Source organism: Lampris incognitus, chromosome 20, assembly GCF_029633865.1.
Source record: "Lampris incognitus isolate fLamInc1 chromosome 20, fLamInc1.hap2, whole genome shotgun sequence".
Lineage (NCBI taxonomy): Eukaryota > Metazoa > Chordata > Actinopteri > Lampriformes > Lampridae > Lampris > Lampris incognitus.
In genome coordinates, this window is record NC_079230.1 from 32,409,838 (window position 1) to 32,433,719 (window position 23,882).

Below are 23,882 nucleotides of genomic sequence, written 5' to 3' on the forward strand. Positions count from 1 at the left end.
CTCGGGGATGCTGGGCAGACGAGGCTCGGGGACGTTGAGCAGCCGAGGCTCGGGGATGCTGAGCAGCCAAGCCCAACTGGTTGTCGGGAGCGGCCAGCCGAACAGGAACCTGTAGACGGAGTCGGCCGGTGTGGCTGGCGACTGGTAGTCAGACAGGACGTTGGCCGGCTGCTGAGGAACATAGGAGTGGCAGAGACTTTGGGGACCTCCCCTGGCCAGGCGGATTCCCTAGAATGGGTCCTGGGCTGGAGCCGGCTCGGCACCACCCCTCAATCGACGGTTTACTGGGCGGTAGGCAGGATGGTGGCTAGCGGTTTCAGTGCCAGCAGACCAGGAGGCAGGCTGCTGGTTATCCAACCGAACAACCCCTCGCTAGAGGCCATTCACCTCAGACACCGGCCTCGGCCTACGTTGTCTCCGGTACCCCGACCCCACTGCCGGGTCCATACTGGTCGAGGTGGGTGTTGCGGATACAGGAGGCGCTGTCTGGGCAGCGACAACAACAACAACAACACGGGGGTCGGCGGTTCGAGTCTCCGTGTTACCTCCGGCTTGGTCGGGCGTCTCTACAGACACAATTGGCCGTGTCTGCGGGTGGGAAGTCGGATGTGGGTATTTGTCCTGGTCGTTGCACTAGCACCTCCTCTGATCAGTTGGGGCGCTCCCCGGTTCGGCAGAGAGGGGATGGAGCAGCGACCAGGATGGCTCAAAAAAGGCGGGGTAACTGGCCAGATATAATTGGGAAGAAAAAGGGGGAAAATTGGAAAAAAAATAGCAACCAGCTGAAAGGGGCATATCGCCACCTACCATACCGGGGTCGGACATACTTCCATCAATAAATCGATTCTCCTCTGGTTCTTGTCTACTGGGACAGCAACAGTAGTCCAATTACATGACCTAATCAAGCTACAACCATAGCTCGACTTAACTGTGCAGGTAAACGCAGTGAGTGCCTAAGGGATTCAAACACTTTTTCCCAGAGTCTGAAGGCTTGAGCATGACCAGAACATGTGCAACCAATCTGCAGTGGTGGTCTTACATGGATCACAGGTGGGATCCATGTTTGGGTATATCCTTGCCAGCTTCTCCTTAGTGAGATGAAGACGATGAACTATATTAAGAGTTGCCATTGAAAAGATGTGTTTTAACACGATGGTGTCATGCTGAGTCTGTATTTCAAATCCATGAGCCAGTCTACTCAACTTCTGCAGGCCACAGCACTGCATCACTCTGTTCCTTAATGTGATGGGTCAACAGGACCATTTTGAGGAATAAAGTCGCCAATTCAGTAAGTAGAGCAACCGATGCAAACCGCTCATAGGAGGAACATGGACCGATCTGAGGGGGCTCTGGAGAGACCTGATTGTTGAACGGTTTTCATAATTTGTGACTTCATTTTAAAGCACATTTTGGACTTTAGAACTGCTATTTTCTTTTTCCATAGAAGAACGTATGCTTTGCTGTGGAGAGATGTATTTCACCGTGACCGTGTGTGTGATCTGTGAATGACACAATACAACGTGAGATGAAAAAATGTTGTGCAGGCTCAGCAATACAGGGTAGAGACACAGCCACCAGGTCTGCTCCTCTTATACCTACACCCCAGTACCAACGTGTCCCAGGGTTAACGTCTCCTTCTGCAAACACTGACCCTGGGTCAGTGTCTCTGTGCCAGAGAGACATGTGTTTGTGTCTACCTACCTTGAACGGTGTTACGTACTGCCCATCAGGTGTCACATCGCCTGTCTTACTCAGCATATTCGCTCGGGGGACCCTCACGTTGCAGAACAATGCAAACCTTTTAAAAACAGACAGTAAGAATCATCTCTGGTCTTTGTTACATGTGCTGAGTGGAAAGACTCATGGCACAATCAAGTAAAATACTACACACACAACAGGTGAGAGCAAACTGACCTGAACTACATTTACATAATAACATCAGGTGGATTATAAAATTATTTTCAGTCCACCCTCAGAATTTCCAGTCAACAAGGGGCATCCGGGTGGCATAGTGGTCTATTCCATTGGCGGTGTCTGTGGGTAGGAAGCCAGCTGTGAGTATGTGTCCTGGTCGCTGCACTAGCGCTTCCTCTGGTCGGCTGTTGTGCCTGTTCAGGGGGGAGGGGTAACTGGGGGGAATAGCGTGAACCTCCCACGCGCTACATCCCCCTGGTGAAACTCCTCACTGCCAGGTGAAAAGAAGTGGCTGGTGACTCCACATGTATGGGAGGAGGCTTGTGGTAGTCTGCAGCCCTCCCCAGATCAGCAGAGGGGGTGGAGCAGAGACCGGGACGGCTCAGAAGAGCGGGGTAATTGGCCAAGTATAATTGGGGAGAAAAAAAAAAGGGGGGGGGAATAAAAAAAAATATCCAGTCAACTCTCATAAGTCACCACCAGATTTTGAGAGAAACTCAAGTAAGTCCGCGGTGGTGTAGCGGTCTAAGCATCAGCTTTGTGTCGATGCAGTTGCCCACTGGGGACTGGGGTTCGCGCCCCGGTCTCGTCAGATCCGACTATGGCCGGACTCGATGAAGCAGCAATATTGGCAACGCTGTCTTCGGGAGGGGGGTGGAGTCGGCTTGTGTTCGTCACATGAATGCGTCTCTGGGTGTGTCGGAAAAAACAGTGGTTCGGCCTGGAGTCGCCTTGTCATGAAAGTGGCGAGGCGTCTCCTTCGAGACTGCCGGCCGGAGAGATGCAGTTGGCGAACGCACGCAGTACTTATCTGGTCTTATCGAGAGCTACATATCTATGCTTATCTATAGCTACTTATCTAGAGTTGCTTATCTACTTATCTATATCTACAGTGGCTTGCAAAAGTATTCATACCCCTTGAACTTTTCCATATTTTGTCACGTTACGACCACAAACATAAATATATTTTATTGGAATTTCATGTGAAAGACCAACACAAAGTGGCACACAATTGTGAAGTACAAAGAAAATTATACATGATTTTAAAAAAAAATTACAAATAAAAAACTGAAAAGTGCGGTGTGCAAAAGTATTCAGCCCCCTTTTCTCTGAGTGCAACCAATTGCCTTCAGAAGTTGCCTGATGATTGCTGAATGATCGAATGTTGTCCTAATGACTAAATAGAGTCAACCTGTGTGTAATCTAATCTCAGTACAAATACAGCTGTTCTGTGACGGCCTCAGAGGTTTGTTAAGTGACTATTGGGGAGCAAACAGCATCATGAAGTCCAAGGAACACACCAGACAGATCAGGGATAAAGTTGTGGAGAAGTTTAAAGCAGGGTTAGGCTATAAAAAGATTTCCCAAGCTTTGAACATCTCACGGAGCACTGTTCATTCCATCATCCGGAAATGGAAAGAGTATGGCACAACTGCAAACCTACCAAGACACGGCAGTCCACCTAAACTTACAGGCCGAACAAGGAGAGCACTGATCAGAGATGCAGCCAAGAGTCCCATGGTGACTCTGGACGAACTGCAGAGATCCACAGCTCAGGTGGGGGAATCTGTCCACAGGACAACTATTGGTCGTGCACTGCACAAATCTGGCCTTTATGGAAGAGTGGCAAGAAGGAAGCCATTGTTAAAAGAAAACCATAAGAAGTCCCGTCTGCAGTTTTCCAGAAGCCACGTGTGGGACACAGCAAACATGTGGAAGAAGGTGCTCTGGTCAGATGAGACCAAAATTGAACTTTTTGGCCTAAATGCAAAACGCTATGTGTGGCGGAAAACTAACACTGCACATCACTCTGAACACACCATCCCCACTGTCAAACATGGTGGTGGCAGCATCATGCTCTGGGGGTGCTTCTCTTCAGCAGGGACAGGGAAGATGGTCAGTTGATGGGAAGATGGATGGAGCCAAATACAGGGCAATCTTGGAAGAAAACCTGTTGGAGTCTGCAAAAGACTTGAGACTGGGGCGGAGGTTCACCTTCCAGCAGGACAACGACCCTAAACATAAAGCCCGGGCTACAATGGACTGGTTTAAAACAACACATATTCATGTGTTAGAATGGCCCAGTCAAAGTCCAGACCTAAATCCAATTGAGAATCTGTGGCAAGATCTGACAACTGCCGTTCACAAACGCTCTCCATCTAATCTGACTGCAAAGAAGAATGGGCAAAAATTTCAGTCTCTAGATGTGCAAAGCTGGTAGAGACATACCCCAAAAGACTTGCAGCTGTAATTGCAGCAAAAGGCGGTTCCACAAAGTATTGACTCAGGAGGGCTGAATACTTTTGCACACCGCACTTTTCAGTTTTTTATTTTTAAAATTTTTTTAAAATCATGTATAATTTTCTTTGTACTTCACAATTGTGTGCCACTTTGTGTTGGTCTTTCACATAAAATTCCAATAAAATATATTTATGTTTGTGGTCGAAATGTGACAAAATGTGGAAAAGTTCAAGGGGTATGAATACATTTGCAAGCCACTGTACTTATCTATGCTTATCTAGAGCTACTTATCTTTAGCGATACTTATCTAGAGCTACTTATCTGTACTTATCTAGAGCTACTTAACTATATTTATCTAGAGCGACTTATCTATAGCTACTTGCGTATCTATACTTATCTAGAGCTACTTATCGCTACTTATCTATACTTATCTAGAGCTACTTATCTACTCTTATCTAGAGCTACTTATCTACACTTATCTATACTTATCTATAGCTACTTCATCCAACTCAGGGTTATGGGGGAACACGCCTGAACACAAGGTCAAACTATGATTTAAAGGTCTATCTTCTGCTGTCACTGCTATTTCAACTTAGAGATCCCTTTTCTGGAACCTCATTCTCTGATAAAATCAAGTCCATATCTGCATATACCATAAACTCCGCAGAGGTCACCTACCCATTATCCAATCCGTTTTGGCCCAGTTTCTTTCCCATATCACCAACCATTACACCAGGCATGGCCATCAGGGTTTTAGGATCTCTTATCTGCAGAACATTAACCAAAAATGATGTCTCTGAACCAAGGCTGGTACACCTGCTCCAGTGTCACATCATATAGTGCATAAAATAAGCATACTTAATGATACTATTTCACTGGCTTTATCTCTGATCAAGTCCCTTGGTTACTATTTTATCTGTTCCATTGACATAATTCATTTTTCTTGCATTTTGATACATGTTGGTATTTTCCTGGCTGATTACACAATAAGGTTTAAAAAGTATTATTGTTTTAATCAGCACAATGTCACTGATTAAAACTTTGGCATTTTAGTCAAGTTCATTTATATAGCACATTTAAAACAACCACAGTTGAACTAAAGTGCTGCACAAGCTTAAAATATAAAATTTTAAACTTTTGAAATTATGCAACAAAAACTTTCCTTACTACCAATTTTTAGTAAATGGAAGAATATTCACTAATTCTTCATGTGATATTCAAGCATGTATTAAGGAATACTCTACTACTACTAGGCAACAGATTTGTGATGATGTTCTAACACAGCATATTATACGGTAATCATGAAATCATCTGACAATGCTTTCAGTAAGCATAAATTCTTTTCATATTTACCTTTTGTTCAGTTTATTAATGAGTAAATCATCATTGAACTAGGCTTTAATCATCACAATGGCATCTTCCATGCCATGTCATAACAACAGGTTCATACCTGCACGATGAAGGAGTGCAGGCCATGGCAGACTCCATCAGGTGTGTAAAGCTGAGCAAACACCACAGCATGCGTGGCCGTCTTCCCCATGTTGCCCACCCAGAACTTGGCAGCCTCAAAGTCAGGGGTGTCGACCACAAACTCCTATGGAGTAGATAATTCATTGTAGGAATGTGATATCGGCGCATGGTAGAAAATAATGGCGCTTTTCGATAGCAAGGTGAAATGGTTGACTATTCCAATGCCAGTTCCATCAGTGCAGTTTGGCATCAAATGCTTCCAAAACATACTCAATTTCTGATTTACGGCACCACTTGCTAGCCATGCTCAACATGGCCAGATCATGCTGGTGGGAGGGCTTAATGACAACTGTATTCAGTAACTGGTTTTACATCCATGTCACATCTAGTGACACCACATCTGATATTTTGCACACCCCCCTTTTCTCCCCAATTGTATCCGGCCAATTACCCCACTCTTCCGAGCCGTCCCGGTCACTGCTCCACCCCCTCTGCCGATCCGGGGAAGGCTGCAGACTACCACATGCCTCCTTCAATACATGGGGGCTCACCAGCCGCTTCTTTTCACCTGACAGTGAGGAGTTTCACCAGGGGGACGTAGCGCGTGGAAGGATCACGCTACTCCCCCCAGTTCCGTCGCCCAACAGGTGCCCTGACCAACCAGAGTAGGCGCTAGTGCAGCAACCAAGACACACACCCACGTCCGGCTTCCCACCCGCAGACATGGCCATTTGTCTCTGTAGGGATGCCCAACCAAGCTGGAGGTAACACAGGGATTCGAACCGGCGAGCCCCATGTTGGTAGGCAACAGAATAGAACGCTACGGTACCTGGATGCAAACCTGACATTTTGTTGAGGTGTTGATGTGCTATGGTGCTTTTATTATATACTGCACGATTCCTGCACTGTGTATTTAAATCACAGTGCGCATGCGTCCTGCCTTTTTCCATCAGAATATAAAGCAACAATGTCTTAATTTGTGTTGTGGTTAGTGGATGTGTGTTGTGGACATGTTGGTGCTAGCGTTGCATGTGCATTATGTAGACAGACGTTGTTGCATGGTGCCATTTGTTGTCATCACTGCAGCTTTTCTGTGAGATTTCTAGTCGCGATTTCAGCTCCAATGCCAGTGAAAATGCAAAAGACAATGAAGCACACAACTGCTTGCTGGCACAGCTGGACATGCAGTGGCCTCATTACAACCTCAGCATGATAACTGAAAAAAGACTTACTTCTTGGGAAAACCAGTGATATATTAAAAACTGACCTCAAGCAAATATGCATGCTATGGTAGTGTTCCCTTTCCCATCTCACCTACATTGCCCACAGGTATCAGGGAGTTTCATGTACACAAGAAGCTGTGTAACTTGTCCTGCTCACCTGTGTGCTGGGATCGTATGTGGCTGTCGTCCTCATGCCTCTTGTGTTGCTGCCATGGCTCAGCTCAGTCAGGGCAAAGCACCCAAATATCTGCAGATGTATGGAAGAAGATGCGAGGAAGAAAATCAAAGGGCAGAGACGACTGTTTTAAGACTGTACGGGAAGCACGGCTTCCCCTAAAATTTGATTTGGGAAAAAAAATTATGTCAATGAACCGTTTCACAATGTGTCAATATTACTCATCACTTATGGTACAATTCAATATTTTAGCGAACATAAGGTGTTAAGTATTTGCACTCTATCATTGCACTATGACACTGACGCAGTCCGTTTTCGGTGGACAGCGTAGTTGAGATGAATGTGTCCATGGAAGCGCTGCATTAGCCAAGGGCTAGCAAGTGTAGTCATCCATAGTCGTTACACTACCCCCCTCCTTCGGGAAGCGCGTCAGCATATCAGCCCCCTCACGCCTCTGGGCGCCCACGCTTCTGATGGCATCACTGTCTCATCATCCCACTTCTGACACCAATGTAGCGAATTCAGGAGGCAGCCAGGGACCGCCGCCGGACTCAGGAAGTGAACCCGGGTCGCCCGCACCACAGGTGACTGCTAAAGGACCCAACCCATTAGCCTACAGCTAGTGAGTCTACATATTCGTGGTTGTTACACTATCATAAATATCTAACTGGTTAAACAGTTCAACATTTTCCAGAATTGTGGTCGCATTCTATAACTTTCCATGGTTTTCCAGGTGTATTAGACTCAAAATACCATAGATTATTCCCAAAGTCCCCTTTCATCACCATGATTTAATCAGAGGTGTAGAATATGACATCTAAATAGGCCCTACTTTGTCTGATTCATACAAAAAGAAAGGACTTAATTTACATACTAGATGAAGCTATATAGTATATATGAGCTAGCTAGATATAGTTGCATATATATACGTATATATATATGAGCTAGCTATAGTTATATAGAGTATATATGAGCTACATATATATATATATATAGTATATATGAGCTACATATATATGAGCTACACACACATATACATACATATATATATATATATACATACACACACACACACACACACATATATATATATATATATATATATATATGATCTAGCTAGATATAGTTGCATATATATATGAGCTAGCTATAGTTATATATAGTATATATGAGATATACATATATATATGTCTGGCCTTTGTTTTACTCAGAACTCTCCTCACTACTCAATTTAAGGCCAGTTTATAGTTATTTACGATAGTTGCCATTGACAATCACACACCTACTTTTGAAGTCCAATTGATAGTTTGCTGGTCATTGATCAACATCGCTGCGTTGTTTGCAACATATCATCACCACTTGATGTTGAACATGTTGCTTATGAAGAGTATAAATACAAGTCATAAGGCTCATAGACTGCCCTTTTTGGGCATTTTTACGCTTCATTACAATAACTTTTGATAATGATCAAAAGTGTAATGATTACATTTTGGGAATTCATTCTATTATTGCTCATGTGTTTAAAATTTATCAGCAACAGCTGCCAAAAACTAAAGTTGAGAGGCGATGAGATCTAGGTGTTGTCTTCTTCATGGGACCAGAGATGAACCAACTTTATCAGCTGACAACAATTTATTTTGTGGAGGAAATGGGCAGAACCAATTCAAGACAATGCTCCGGCCCAGCACTGGCACCATGCTGGTTGAAAAGGGTATTGTGTTTCCCTTGTGTTAAAAAGCACCTGCTGCCACTGGTTTGCTCTCATGAACTGATATGAAGAAGTCTGTCCTTTATTACGAAGTGGTCGACAGTATCGAATGTCAAGGCTAATCTACAAACAGAGTTGGAAAACATACCTACTACTACTGTGTGTGTGACATTGTTGTGTAAGAAGTGGGGTTGCTGTGAAGTGTCTAGTGTGTTGGTGTAGTGTTGTGTATCTGTCACATCTCACTCTCAACCGTCACCGCTGGCTAGCAGAAATGCGAACAGGAGAGCAGAACACCTAAGTCTCTCCCTGCTAGTACACAGCCTCTCCAACAGCAAGCCCTATGTAGCGCCTCCTCGTGGCGACACACGGTAACTGGGTACACCTTGGACCCTGGCTGAACTACAAGGGACTCGGAGGAGGTCTGGCCCCTAGAGGTGCGGTACGCAGGCCCACTGGTGTGTGGATATTCCCTGATACCCATGAACCAGCCCCCAGCTATGGGTTAAATAGTGCCACCTAGTGGATACCTCAACATCCACAGTGCTGTTTTCTTGTTTTTCTTGCCCTTTTGTATGCGTTTAAGTGGGAGAGTACTGCTGGCGTCGTGTGTGGCTGCCGCTTCTCCCTCTCGTAGCCCGCCTTCCCATCCACCCCCGTATGTCTGCCCCCCTTTCCATCCACCCCTGTATGTCTGTATTGTGTTTATCTGTTGTCTTGCTTCACCCCGTTTATTGTAAAGCCACTTTGAGTGTTAGAAAAGCGCTATATAAGTTTAATTCATTATTATTATTACTGCTACTACTACTACGACTTCTACTAGTACTACTTCTACTTCCGGCTCCTCCCGTTAGGGGGCGCCACAGCGGATCATCCGTTTCCATCTCTTCCTGTCTTCTGCATCTTCCTCTGTCACACCAGCCACCTGCATGTCCTCCCTCACCACATCCATAAACCTCCTCTTTGGCCTTCCTCTACTCCTCTTCTCTGGCAGCTCCATATTCAGCATCCTTCTCCCAATATACCCAGCATCTCTCCTCCACACATATCCAAAACATCTCAATCTCGTCTCTCTTGCTTTTTCGCCAAACCGTCCAACCTGAGCTGTCCCTCTAGTATACTTGTTCCTTATCCTGTCCTTCTTCATCACTCCCAATGAAAATCTTATCTTCAACTCTGCCACCTCCAGCTCCACCTCCTGTCTTTTCATCAGTGCCACCGTCTCCAAACCATACAACATAGCTGCTCTCACAAATATCTTGTAAACCTTCCCTTTAACTCTTGCTGGTACCCTTCTGTCACACATCACTCCTGACACTCTTCTCCACCCACTCCACCCTGCCTGCACTCTCTTCTTCACCTCTCTCCTGCACTCCCCATTACTTTGGGCAGTTGACCCCAAGTATTTAAACCAGGGGTGTCAAACTCCCGGCCTCGAGGGCCGCAGTGTCTGCAGGTATTTGTTGCAACCGTGCACTACACCACCTGATTTAACTAATTAGCTCACCCCCTGGATCAAGGAGGGAAAGGAACTAGTTTAATCAGGTGGTGTAGTGCATGGTTGCAACAAATACCTGCAGACACTGCGGCCCTCGAGGCCTGGAGTTTGACACCCCTGATTTAAACTCATACACCTTCATCACCTCCACTCCTTGCATCCTCACTATTCCACTGTCCTCCCTCTCATTCATGCATAGGTGTTCCGTCTTGCTCCTACTGACTTTCATTCCTCTTCTCTCCAGTGCATACCTCCACCTTTCCAGGCTCTCCTCCACCTGCACCCTACTCTTGCCGCAGTTGGAAAATATATTTATACTATTAATTTTTTACTATCTTCTGTTGGAAATGGACAGTGAAAACGGATGAGTGGTGTTTCCCTACCTAGACCCCCTAGTGCTGAGGTTTCCTTCAGTCTTAATCATTACATTACATCTGAAGAGGGAACAAACTTACTCAAAGTAATACTGATGAAGCCTGGAAAAGCTACTTTATCCTGACTGAACTCAAAGGTTGCAGAGTAAAAACAAAGTTTCAAGCTACACCATAAAAATGCTTGTCAGTGAGCGTTGTCAGACAGTTACATGTTGGCTATCCGTTTCAGACAAACTGGATGATGTAACTGCCATAAATGGGGTCGAACTGGACTGTTGGTCAAAGGGCAGGTTTCCATACGACACTGAGGGGTATAACCGAGTTAAACGCTTTGCTACCATATTTACACACACTAGCAAGCGCTTTTTAAAACATGAAGGAGGTGAAATGTGGAGATTTGAAGTTTCCCACAAAGCACAGTGTGAAGTACGACGGGCAGAAGAGGAAGAGGAAGGTGAAGAGTGGATCCAACCCATCCAGGGTTCAGTACGTAGCAGCCAGGACTACATGGATCATGACTGCTATGTGGGATGTGGGGCGGGACAGTGTGCACTGTGATGAACTATTACCGTCATGTCCTCGGTATCCTGGACAAACTTGATGTGTCTTTCTGATCCCGAGTTGGCAACAGTCCCCCCAAACATCTGGAAGACAACAGATGAAACCAAGCCTTTCTGAGTGCCGTGGACTTACCTGCACAATCTGATCAATACAGAATTTAACATACGAGTAGTGTCAGTTCTACATCAAACTACCTTTTTTTTGTGGATTTTTTTGCCCCAATTGTGCCTTGGCCAATTACCCCACTCTTCCGAGCTGTCCCGGTCTCTGCTCCACCCCCTCTGTTGATCTGGGGAGGGCTGCAGACTACCACATGCCTCCTCCCATACATGTAGAGTCACCAGCCGCTTCTTTTCACCTGACAGTGAGGAGTTTCACCAGGGGGTCGTAGTACGTGGGAGGACCACACTGTTCCCCCCAGTTCCCCCTCCCCCCTGAACAGGCGCCCCGACCGACCAGAGGAGACGCTAGTGCAGTGACCAGGAAACATACCCACATCCCACCCACAGACACAGCCAATTGTGTCTGTAGGAACGCCTGACCAAGCTGGAGGTAACACAGGGATTCGAACCAGCGATCCCCATGCTGGCAGGAAACGGAATAGACCACCACGCCACCCGGACGACTCCCAAACTTTACAATTTGGAGAAGTGTTGGAGTGTCTCATGTAAACAAGACATCGGTGGGAAAAGTTACTTTTTAGAAACAAAGGAATGAAACAGCTTCATCATGTGATCATGGATTTGGAGCTGTTGAAACAGGCTTCACAAAATGACATTTTAGCAGCCTTAAGAGCTAGCACTGAGCACCGGCCTTGAGAAATGAGATACGCAACAAGGCAGTTGATAAGGACGTGGCTATACTCTGATCCAGCATGGATGGCCTAACGAGATATGGTGTCGCCTAGTCACCTACACATACACAGTGTAACAGCACACATACACACACACACACACACACACACACACACACACACACACACACACACACTCATACATACACTCACCGCCTTGTTTAAGAAGAACTTCGCAGAAAGAGACAAGTCATACATGCTCAGACAGTCATTGAAGACTACAAACTTCCATGGGTTCGCTTCGATGTCGTCTTGTGCGAGGAAGTTGTACCGGAACAGCTGTTTGACTCTGGAATATTCATTTAAACATTCCATTTACTTCCTACTTCACATCATTATCTACTGAGAAGAAGAGAGAAACACAAGTGGTCATAGCAACATGACTGAAGGTTGAGGTGTGTGTTCATACGCCAACAGTACGTGTCTTGTCACCCAAAACCTCACACACATGAACCTCACACACATGACCATCCACATCACACACATGACCATCCATATCAAACACATGATCATCCACATCACACACATGACCATCCACATCACACACATGACCATTCACATCACACACATGACCATTCACATCACACACATGACCATCCATATCGAACACATGATCATCCACATCACACACGACCATCCATATCACACAAATGAAAATCCATATGACACACAACCATTCACGTCACTACACGACCATCCACGTCACACACATGAACATCCACATCACATACGACCATCCATATCACACACGACCATCCACATCACTACACATGACCATCCACATCACACACGACCATCCATATCACACACATGAACATACACATCACTACACATGACCATCCATACCACACACATGATCATCCACATCACAAACAACCATCCACATCACACACATGAACATCCACATCACTACACAACCATCTGTACCACACACAACCATCCACATCACACACGTGCCCATCCACATCACACACGACTATCCACATCACACACATGAACATCCACATCACACACATGAACATCCACAACACATATGACCATCCAAATCACACACATGACCATCCACATCACATCACATACATGACCATCCACATCTCACACAACCATCCGAATCACACACATGAACATCCGCATCACACACATGATCATGAACATCACACACATGACCATGCACATCACTACACATGACCATACACATCACACACATGACCATCCACACCACACACATGAAAATCCACATCACACCTGACCATCCATGTTACTACATATGACCATCCACATCACACACATGACCATCCACATCACACACATGACCGTCCACATTACTACAAATGAACGTTCACATCACTACACATGACCATCCACATCACACACATGACCATCCACATCACACACGACCATCCACATCACTACACATGACCATCCACATCACTACACATGACCATCCACATCACACACATGACCATCCACATCACACACATGAACATCCACATCACTACACATGACCATCCACATCACACACGACCATCCACATAACTACACATGAACATCCACATCACACACATGACCATCCACATAACTACACATGACCATCCACATCACACACATGAACATCCACATCACTACACATGACCATCCACATCACTACACATGACCATCCACATCACTACACATGACCATCCACATTACTACACATGACCATCCACATCACTACACATGAACATCCACATTACTACACATGAACATCCACATTACTACACATGAACATCCACATTACTACACATGACCATCCACATCACTACACATGAACATCCACATCACTACACATGACCATCCACATCACTACACATGAACATCCACATCACTACACATGAACATCCACATCACTACACATGACCATCCACATCACTACACATGACCATCCACATCACTACACATGAACATCCACATCACTACACATGACCAACCACATCACTACACATGACCATCCACATCACTACACATGAACATCCACATCACTACACATGACCATCCACATCACTACACATGACCATCCACATCACTACACATGACCATCCACATCACTACACATGAACATCCACATCACTACACATGAACATCCACATCACTACACATGAACATCCACATCACACACATGAACATCCACATTACTACACATGACCATCCACATCACTACACATGAACATCCACATCACTACACATGACCATCCACATCACTACACATGACCATCCACATCACTACACATGACCATCCACATCACTACACATGACCATCCACATCACTACACATGAACATCCACATCACTACACATGACCATCCACATCACTACACATGAACATCCACATCACTACACATGACCATCCACATCACTACACATGACCATCCACATCACTACACATGAACATCCACATCACTACACATGAACATCCACATCACTACACATGACCAACCACATCACTACACATGACCATCCACATCACACACATGAACATCCACATCACTACACATGACCATCCACATCACTACACATGAACATCCACATCACTACACATGACCATCCACATCACTACACATGACCATCCACATCACTACACATGAACATCCACATCACACACATGAACATCCACATCACTACACATGACCATCCACATCACTACACATGACCATCCACATCACTACACATGACCATCCACATCACTACACATGACCATCCACATCACTACACATGACCATCCACATCACTACACATGAACATCCACATCACTACACATGACCATCCACATCACTACACATGAACATCCACATCACACACATGAACATCCACATCACTACACATGACCATCCACATCACTACACATGAACATCCACATCACTACACATGAACATCCACATCACTACACATGACCATCCACATCACTACACATGACCATCCACATCACTACACATGAACATCCACATCACACACATGAACATCCACATTACTACACATGACCATCCACATCACTACACATGAACATCCACATCACTACACATGACCATCCACATCACTACACATGACCATCCACATCACTACACATGACCATCCACATCACTACACATGACCATCCACATCACTACACATGAACATCCACATCACTACACATGACCATCCACATCACTACACATGAACATCCACATCACTACACATGACCATCCACATCACTACACATGACCATCCACATCACTACACATGAACATCCACATCACTACACATGACCATCCACATCACTACACATGACCAACCACATCACTACACATGACCATCCACATCACACACATGAACATCCACATCACTACACATGACCATCCACATCACTACACATGAACATCCACATCACTACACATGACCATCCACATCACTACACATGACCATCCACATCACTACACATGAACATCCACATCACACACATGAACATCCACATCACTACACATGACCATCCACATCACTACACATGAACATCCACATCACTACACATGACCATCCACATCACTACACATGACCATCCACATCACTACACATGCGAGAGAGAATGAGAAAGGTAGAGTGAGAGGAGGGAAACATGAGAGAAAGAAAGAGGGAGTGTAAAAAGCACAGAAACAACAGCAGAAATGAACAATCATGGAATAACAGAAGTGTATATACATATTTACAACTTCCTCAAGGGCTGTGTGTGTATGTGTGTGTGTGTGTGTGTGTGTGTGTGTGTGTGTGTGTGTATTGCCTGAGGAAGGTGAGCTCTCTCCTCTTCTCGATGGAGAGGTCTTCGCCGGGTTGACGGGAGAAAAGCGGGTCATTCTCCAGCGTGCTGAACACATGTTGCTTGAATGACAGGGAAGAGGGTGAGACAACACTACAGCAGCCCTGCCGGTGCTTCATCTAGCCACTGACCACAGTAACACCTGCTGCTGCACTACCTGAGGCGCACAAAGTGACAGCATCAGCTACGAGGAGCCTTGACGAGTGGGGAAATAACACAGAACTAACAACCCATCTCCATCCATCCATCCATCCATCCATCCATCATCCAAACCACTCATCCTGCTCTCCGGGATGCTGGAGCCTATCCCAGCAGTCACTGGGCGGCAGCCGGGGAGACACCCTGGACAGGCCGCCAGGCCGTCACAGGGCCGGCCCACACACACACACCTAGGGACAATTTAGTACGGCTAATTCACCTGACCTACATGTCTTTGGACTGTGGGAGGAAACTGGAGCCCCCAGAGGAAACCCATGCAGACACGGGGAGAACATGCAAACTCCACACAGAGGACGACCCAGGACGACCCCCAAGGTTGGACTACCCCGGGGCTCGAACCCAGGACCTTCCTGCTGTGAGGCGACCGCGCTAACCACTGCGCCACCGTGCCGCCTGCAACCCGACTCATTAGACACAAACTTACCCTGTTTGAAAGTCAGTCAGCGTTGAGAGCACCGCAGGGCATCCCACATACATGCTGATTATTAATCCTTTATCACAACACGAGCTTATACAAGCACACTAACCGGTTCTGTGTTCACCAGTTATCTTAGCCATCCAGAAAGAGCCTTTTCTGCCTTGTGTTAAAATTACAGAAGTTAAACAACTCCCACAAGCAGCTTCGCTTTAACGCCAGACACGTCATACCGTGAAGAAGAGCTTGTGTTAGAGAGAAAACTCCAGCTGGGAGACAGCAGAGTTGTCTTTACCTTGAATGTGTACACGTCCTCTCCCTCTAAGAAAAGGACCATGTCCTTCCAGTTGAACGAGGCCTTCGTCCTGTACACGTCCAGAGGCCCGCTGGGGAGATCTGGGACAACAGCAGCCATCTTCCCACACTGGGGACCAGTGCTGCTGGAGGAGCTCATGCTGTATGAATAAGGCACTCGGTTCTTTCTGGAAAGAAACAAAACAGCAAATTATTTTGGGCTATGCATTTATGGTTTATTGTTACATGGGCAGGCCCCAGAGAGTGTCCCACAGCAGCCCTGCAGCTGCTGACGATGCTGTGACACCAGACTCAACATCACCTGGCAGCCGTGTCATTGTTCCATTATTACATGTTGTGTTTTCCTGGTCTTAAAAGCTGTGTTACAGTAAAACTACACATATTTCCTAACTTATTAGACTGTCTCTATGTTTATTTTATTAACTTAATTCATTTTATTTTATTTTTTGTCGCTTCTCTTTTTTTAACAAATCTTAATTAAAGCAACAGATTCAGTATACAGAGGGCGGTATACAAAACGAACATAGAGCCAGGGGTACAGTATACTCCATTACATAACGACATTAAAAGACATAGTGCATAAATTAACAGTTCTGACAGCCTGTTTGTTCGCAGAAGAAATGAGTTACATACTGTTCAATTTCTTCTGAGAAAACTACAAAAAAAGGTTTTTTTGTTTGTGAATAAAATTTTTTGCCAATATTATTACCAGATTTATTATTTATTCAAAATATTTTTTACCTTTGTTTGGGGTTTTTTGTGGAAAGCAAATACTACATTGTCCCATGATCTTAGTTGTTGTCTCTTATCTTTCATCAGTGGAGTGATGAAGCGTATGGGTCAGTGAAGGCTGTGTCCACATGACCAGATTCAGCCTGCTGTGATGCTGCTGCCTGCATTACTGCGCTGCAACACGTTGGTATGGAGCATTCAGTGTATTCACGCCAACACAACGGACCAACAGCACGCAGCAGTTTGATCGGAACTTAAGTGAAACGTTAACGTGTGGTGAAGTTAAGTGAAACGTTACCGTGTGGTGAAGTTAAGTGAAACGTTAAGGTGTAGTGAAGTTAAGTGAAACGTTAAGGTGTAGTGAAGTTAAATGAAACGTTAACGTGTGGTGAAGTTAAGTGAAACGTTAAGGTGTGGTGAAGTTAAGTGAATCGTTAACGTGTGGTGAAGTTAAGTGAAACGTTAAGGTGTGGTGAAGTTAAGTGAAACGTGAACGTGTGGTGAAGTTAAATGAAACTTTAACGTGTGGTGAAGTTAAGTAAAACGTTAAGGTGTAGTGAGGTTAAGTGAAACGTTAACGTGTGAAGTTAAGTGAAACGTTAAGGTGTAGTGAAGTTAAGTGAAACGTTAAGGTGTAGTGAAGTTAAATGAAACGTTAACGTGTGGTGAAGTTAAGTGAAACGTTGACGTGTAGTGAAGTTAAATGAAACGTTAACGTGTGGTTAAGTTAAGTGAAACGTTAAGGTGTGGTGAAGTTAAGTGAAACGTTAAGGTGTAGTGAAGTTAAGTGAAACGTTAAGGTGTAGTGAAGTTAAGTGAAACGTTACCGTGTAGTGAAGTTGAGTGAAACGTTACCGTGTGGTGAAGTTAAGTGAAACGTTAAGGTGTAGTGAAGTTAAGTGAAACGTTAAGGTGTAGTGAAGTTAAGTGAAACGTTAAGGTGTAGTGAAGTTAAGTGAAACGTTACCGTGTAGTGAAGTTAAATGAAACTTTAACGTGTGGTGAAGTTAAGTAAAACGTTAAGGTGTAGTGAAGTTAAGTGAAACGTTAACGTGTGGTGAAGTTAAGTGAAACGTTTAGGTGTAGTGAAGTTAAGTGAAACGTTAAGGTGTTGGGAAGTTAAATGAAACGTTAACGTGTGGTGAAGTTAAGTGAAACGTTGACGTGTAGTGAAGTTAAATGAAACGTTAACGTGTGGTGAAGTTAAGTGAAACGTTAAGGTGTAGTGAAGTTAAGTGAAACGTTAGGTGTAGTGAAGTTAAGTGAAACGTTAGGTGTAGTGAAGTTAAGTGAAACGTTAACGTGTGAAGTTAAGTGAAACGTTAACGTGTAGTGAAATTAAGTGAAACGTTAAGGTGTAGTGAAGTTAAGTGAAACGTTACCGTGTGGTGAAGTTAAGTGAAACGTTAAGGTGTGGTGAAGTTAAGTGAAACGTTAAAGTGTAGTGAAGTTAAGTGAAACGTTAAGGTGCAGTGAAGTTAAGTGAAACGTTAACGTGTGGTGAAGTTAAGTGAAACGTTAAGGTGTGGTGAAGTTAAGTGAAACGTTAAGGTGTAGTGAAGTTAAGTGAAACGTTACCGTGTGGTGAAGTTAAGTGAGAAACGTTAAGGTGCAGTGAAGTTAAGTGAAACGTTAAGGTGTAGTGAAGTTAAGTGAAACGTTACCGTGTGGTGAAGTTAAGTGAAACGTTAAGGTGTGGTGAAGTTAAGTGAAACGTTAAGGTGTAGTGAAGTTAAGTGAGAAACGTTAAGGTGTAGTGAAGTTAAGTGAGAAACGTTAAGGTGCGGTGAAGTTAAGTGAGAAACGTTGTGTGAAGTCACACACGCACCTTTCTGAGCAGGAGGTTCTTGTCTGAGTCAAGAGACCGACGCTGCAAGACAGACTGACGCTCCGGCAAGACGAGCAGCTGCTCCACACTCACGACCCTGCGGACGACCGGAGTCCAGCCCCTCTCTCTCAGTCCTCCCCCACGGAGCACTTTCAAACGACGGACCGCGCAGGACCGGGTGTGACGTCACACTCTTCCCCCCCCCGACACGGGAAGTGTGCTCCCTCTGAAGGTTTTTATATATATATATATATATATATATATTTTGACACATTAAAAAAAACATACAATAACTCGCAGAGGAAACATAAGCCATATAACACATCACAATATTTCCACCATCAAACCCAATGTTGGTCAAAGGTGATTAATTACCTATAAGTAGAAAATAAAAAGAGTAATGTGTCTGAAAACAAACTTATTCCAACTTTATGGGCGACCGTGTGTATATATATATATATGTACTGGTGTCATGCTAGTCTGTTAAATATTTCTATCAAATATGAAGCTTGCTAATTTAGCTTACACTGGCTGATCTTGTGACAACCTGAGAGGTTTCAGTCAGACAGCAGAACGGTTGAGCTAAGAGCTGCTAGCTGATAGTCTTTTCCTCCAGATTAAAGAACAATCATAACTAATACAAAAGTAGGCGTCAAGGATCGAAGAACTACGATTGTGGTGAAAAGCTTGTCAGCGAAATTGGTGAATATCTTCTATTTTCTTGATTTGAGCTGTGTTCAGGCATGGCATCACATTCTCCTACGATATTCTTTTTAATATATGTATTTCTTATTTTAATCAATCACTTATAATAGGGCTGTAATACAATGCATAAACAAAATTGTTCCCCTGGGCTCCTTAGAGACAAAAATGTCCCCATTGAAACCCATTATAACTACACGTTTTAGTGCCACGCAGCCGGAATCTGGGAAAATCGATATATTTTCATGCGTTTTTACCTTTCATCCACAGAGAAACGCCGTTTTAGGTCAATGACAACGGTTATTTCTGAAAACTCCGGCCACAGTGGAGAAAACAGAGATTCCCGCACTATGCTGTTGCCATGGGCACAACCCAGTAGAGTTGTGAGGGGCAGTCTGCTTGGATGCTAAACAGCCAATCAGAAAAGGATAGCAACAGCATAGCAACCTAGCCGTTCAGCTATCTTGACGTCTATGTATCCTTAGTGCTAGTAATGCTAATTGGTCTGTTAACACAATTCATTAAAAGGCGCCGCAAATAAAAACCAAACACAAAAATCACTACTCACCGGAGACTGTGGCGGAGTGTTTATATCATTATTTTCTGTGATTGGCTGCTTCCTCGCCTCCCAGTCTGCAGCCTGGTTGGCTGTTGAGCTAGCCGAAGTGTTAAGTTGCTATGCAGCCCAGAATCGAGTCTGAAGTTCAACTCCTTTTCTGATTGGCTGTTTAGCATCCAATCAGACTGCTTCCTCAAGAGGCAAGGGCAGGGGGTTAAAAAATGTAGTTATAATGGGTTTCAATGGGGACATTTTTGTCCTTAAGGATCTAGTGAGAGTTTTCTTTTTTAATCTGACACTGCACAAAAAATTATAGGGCATAATAATCAATGTTGTTGCTAATCACGGACAGGTCCCAGACTGTGATAACCCCACCTCCCCCCCCCAAAAAATAAATAAAATAAAAAATAACTATGCATTTAGTATATGGAGGAAATTCTTTTTTACATTTTTTTTGGTGTTTTTTCATTTTTTTAAAAACTGGTGTTATATGTAAACAAACTGATATTTAAAGGGTTAAAATTCTGAAGATTAATGAATATTTGATATTTATTATCAGGACTGATGTTGACAAAAATAAATACTTAATTGAAATTAGAAAATAATATTTATAATATTTTTATGGCAGCCCTTTTACGTGGACATTTTTGTCCCTAAGGAACTCTAAGGAACACTTTTTTAAGGGAGGCACAAGGGTTATTTTTTCAGTTTCTCACTTTTCATTCATTTCATTCCATGATTGACAAAATCAAATTCTAAATGTAATTGAAGTTTTGCAGCAGGGTGAAGCAGTGAAAAAGTACTACAACCATAGCATACACTGTAGCAGTTTTTTAGGTGATTCTTTTTTGAGTAGCTAAAAAGGAATGTCTCCTATGTCTCTGTACTGTGCCCCTTAGGTTTTGTCCCCAGTCCTTGTGGTGTTTCTTGTTAAGTTGGGGTCAAGCCGCCCATCATCTCCTGCAGGTAACACACCAACTATATCACATACATACAACTCACATTTTGAGACACAGAACGCACCAGTACCCTGTTTTTGAAACTTATTGCTTGACCTTTACTTCCATGTAATTTTTTGAAGCACAGTCAAATAACACATTAAGATTTAGAAATTACACTCTATAAGACATCACCAGCATCATCCAGCAAAAATGTTGAACTAATTATTGCTCCTATAATTTTCTTGCAAATTGAACAGCTTGCGAGAGATGGAGTCGATGGTAACTGAGGCCACCATTAGATGGAGACCACGTAAAGATGTTGAGAGACAACTTCAACAAATTTGGGAAATGCAAAGAGAAAGCGTAGAGGAAGAAAAGGCTGGATGTAGGGAAGGGGTAGCTGAGGCAGTCTTAGAGAGTAGGGAGAGTGACATGGAAGAGATGGAGGAGATTGAGAATGAAAGGCTGTTAGAGGAGGTCATTGTTGAATTGGACACATCGCATTTTGACCAGCAGTCCTTTAGGATAGATCTGCCTGAGGAAGAGTCTGACTCTGACCAGGATTCAGATGAGACAGTGGATCAGTCCTGTAACCTAGGTGACAGTCTCCGTAATTGGGCATTGACATTTGGAGTTTCCCTAGTGGCTCTCACAGCTCTTCTCAGCCTGTTGAGGCTTTACCATCCTGATCTCCCCAAGGATGCAAGAACCCTCCTTAAGACTAAGATCACTTACAACATAGAGAAAAGATGTGAAGGACTTTATTATTACATTGGCATCCTGTCCTCCTTTAAGCAGAAACTGTACCAGGCATTTGAATCAGTTACAAATAAGTGTACATTAAAACTTCAAATCAACATTGATGGATTACCTTTATTCAAGAGTAGTGGGATTCAGCTGTGGCCCATTTTAGGACACTTACTAAATGTTCCAATTAAGCAACCTGTTGTAATTGCATTGTTCTGCGGACCACATAAACCAAAGCCAGCTGAAGTCTTTATGGAAGATTCTGTTTCTGAGTTGAAAGAATTGGAGAGCGGTATTGACTTTGAGGGCAAAAATGTTTTTGTTAAGTTAGATTCGGTTATATGTGATACACCTGCCCGGGCTTTTATAACAAACATAAAGTCTCACAATGTATATTATGGATGTGACAAATGTTCACAGCAAGGAGAATATCTTAACAGAATGACCCTTCCTTTAGTCACTTGCCCACTTAGGACAGATGAATCATTTGCACAAAAACATAATGAAGAGCATCACCACAGTGGCCCTAACCCTTTCCATGGGTTGAGAATAGGGATGATGTCTCAGTTCCCAGGTGATTATTTGCATTCTGTTTGCTTAGGTGTTGTTAGGAAACTTCTGAACATTTGGCTTAGGGGAGATCTCAGATTCCGTTTACCTGCTTCCACTGTTAACCGTATGTCTGACTGTTTGACAGAGTTGCGCAACCATATTCCTTTGGAATTTGCAAGAAAACCCAGAACATTGAGGGGCCTTGATAGATGGAAAGCGACAGAATTTAGGATGTTTTTACTGTACATTGGGCCTGTCATTCTGCCTTCATACCTGGACACAAATATTTATAAAAACTTTATGCTGCTGTTTTCCGGCATTGTCATTTTAATCAATCCAACTTTGTCCTCGTTGCACTGGCAGTATGCTGACACATTGCTTCGTATGTTTGTGACCCATTTTGGTCAAATATATGGCAAGGATGCACTTGTATATAATGTACATTCATTAGTACATTTGGCTCAGGATGTAAGACAGCATGGTTGTCTGGATAATATTTCAGCGTTCCCTTTTGAGAATCACCTTCAAACCCAGCCACTGAGGATGCATAAGCCAGTGCATCCTTAGTGCCGGTCCCAAGCCCGGACAAATGGGGAGGGTTGCGTCAGGAAGGGCATCCGGCATAAAATCTTTGCCAAATCAAATATGCGGATCATAAATAAGACTTACATACCGGATCGGTCGAGGCCCGGGTTACCAACGACCGCCACCGATACTGTTAACCAGCAGGGTGTTGGTGGAAACTATGCTACTGTTGGGCGAAGGAGAAGGAGAGGGGGAAAGCATGTCCAGAGGCAGCTAGAGAGGAGGAAGGGTATGCATGTGGAGGTGAGAGTTGGAACTTTGAATGTTGGCACTATGACTGGTAAAGGGAGAGAGCTGGCTGACATGATGGAAAGAAGAAAGGTAGGCATACTGTGTGTGCAAGAGACCAGGTGGAAGGGGAGTAAGGCCAAGAGTATCGGAGGTGGGTTCAAACTCTTCTACCATGGTGTGAATGGGAGGAGTAATGGGGTAGGGGTAATTCTGAAGGAAG

The 23,882-nt window shown here is 44.1% G+C and overlaps 1 protein-coding gene across 1 annotated transcript in view; it reads right to left on the minus strand.

The window, feature by feature from the left end:
• Positions 1–19,493, minus strand: part of LOC130130641 (peroxisomal acyl-coenzyme A oxidase 3-like) — an 84,390-nt gene extending 64,897 nt beyond the window's left edge. Inside the window, exons 1-9 of the mRNA XM_056300398.1 lie at positions 19,346–19,493; positions 16,766–16,948; positions 15,801–15,898; positions 12,171–12,306; positions 11,173–11,247; positions 7,006–7,095; positions 5,606–5,749; positions 4,834–4,922; positions 1,702–1,798 (exon numbers count right to left, since the gene is read on the minus strand). Of these exons, the coding sequence (XP_056156373.1) occupies positions 1,702–1,798; positions 4,834–4,922; positions 5,606–5,749; positions 7,006–7,095; positions 11,173–11,247; positions 12,171–12,306; positions 15,801–15,898; positions 16,766–16,924 (888 nt within the window). The 5' untranslated portion in view covers positions 16,925–16,948; positions 19,346–19,493. The remainder of the gene's footprint in view (positions 1–1,701; positions 1,799–4,833; positions 4,923–5,605; positions 5,750–7,005; positions 7,096–11,172; positions 11,248–12,170; positions 12,307–15,800; positions 15,899–16,765; positions 16,949–19,345) is intronic.
• Positions 19,494–23,882: the final 4,389 nt, after the last annotated feature.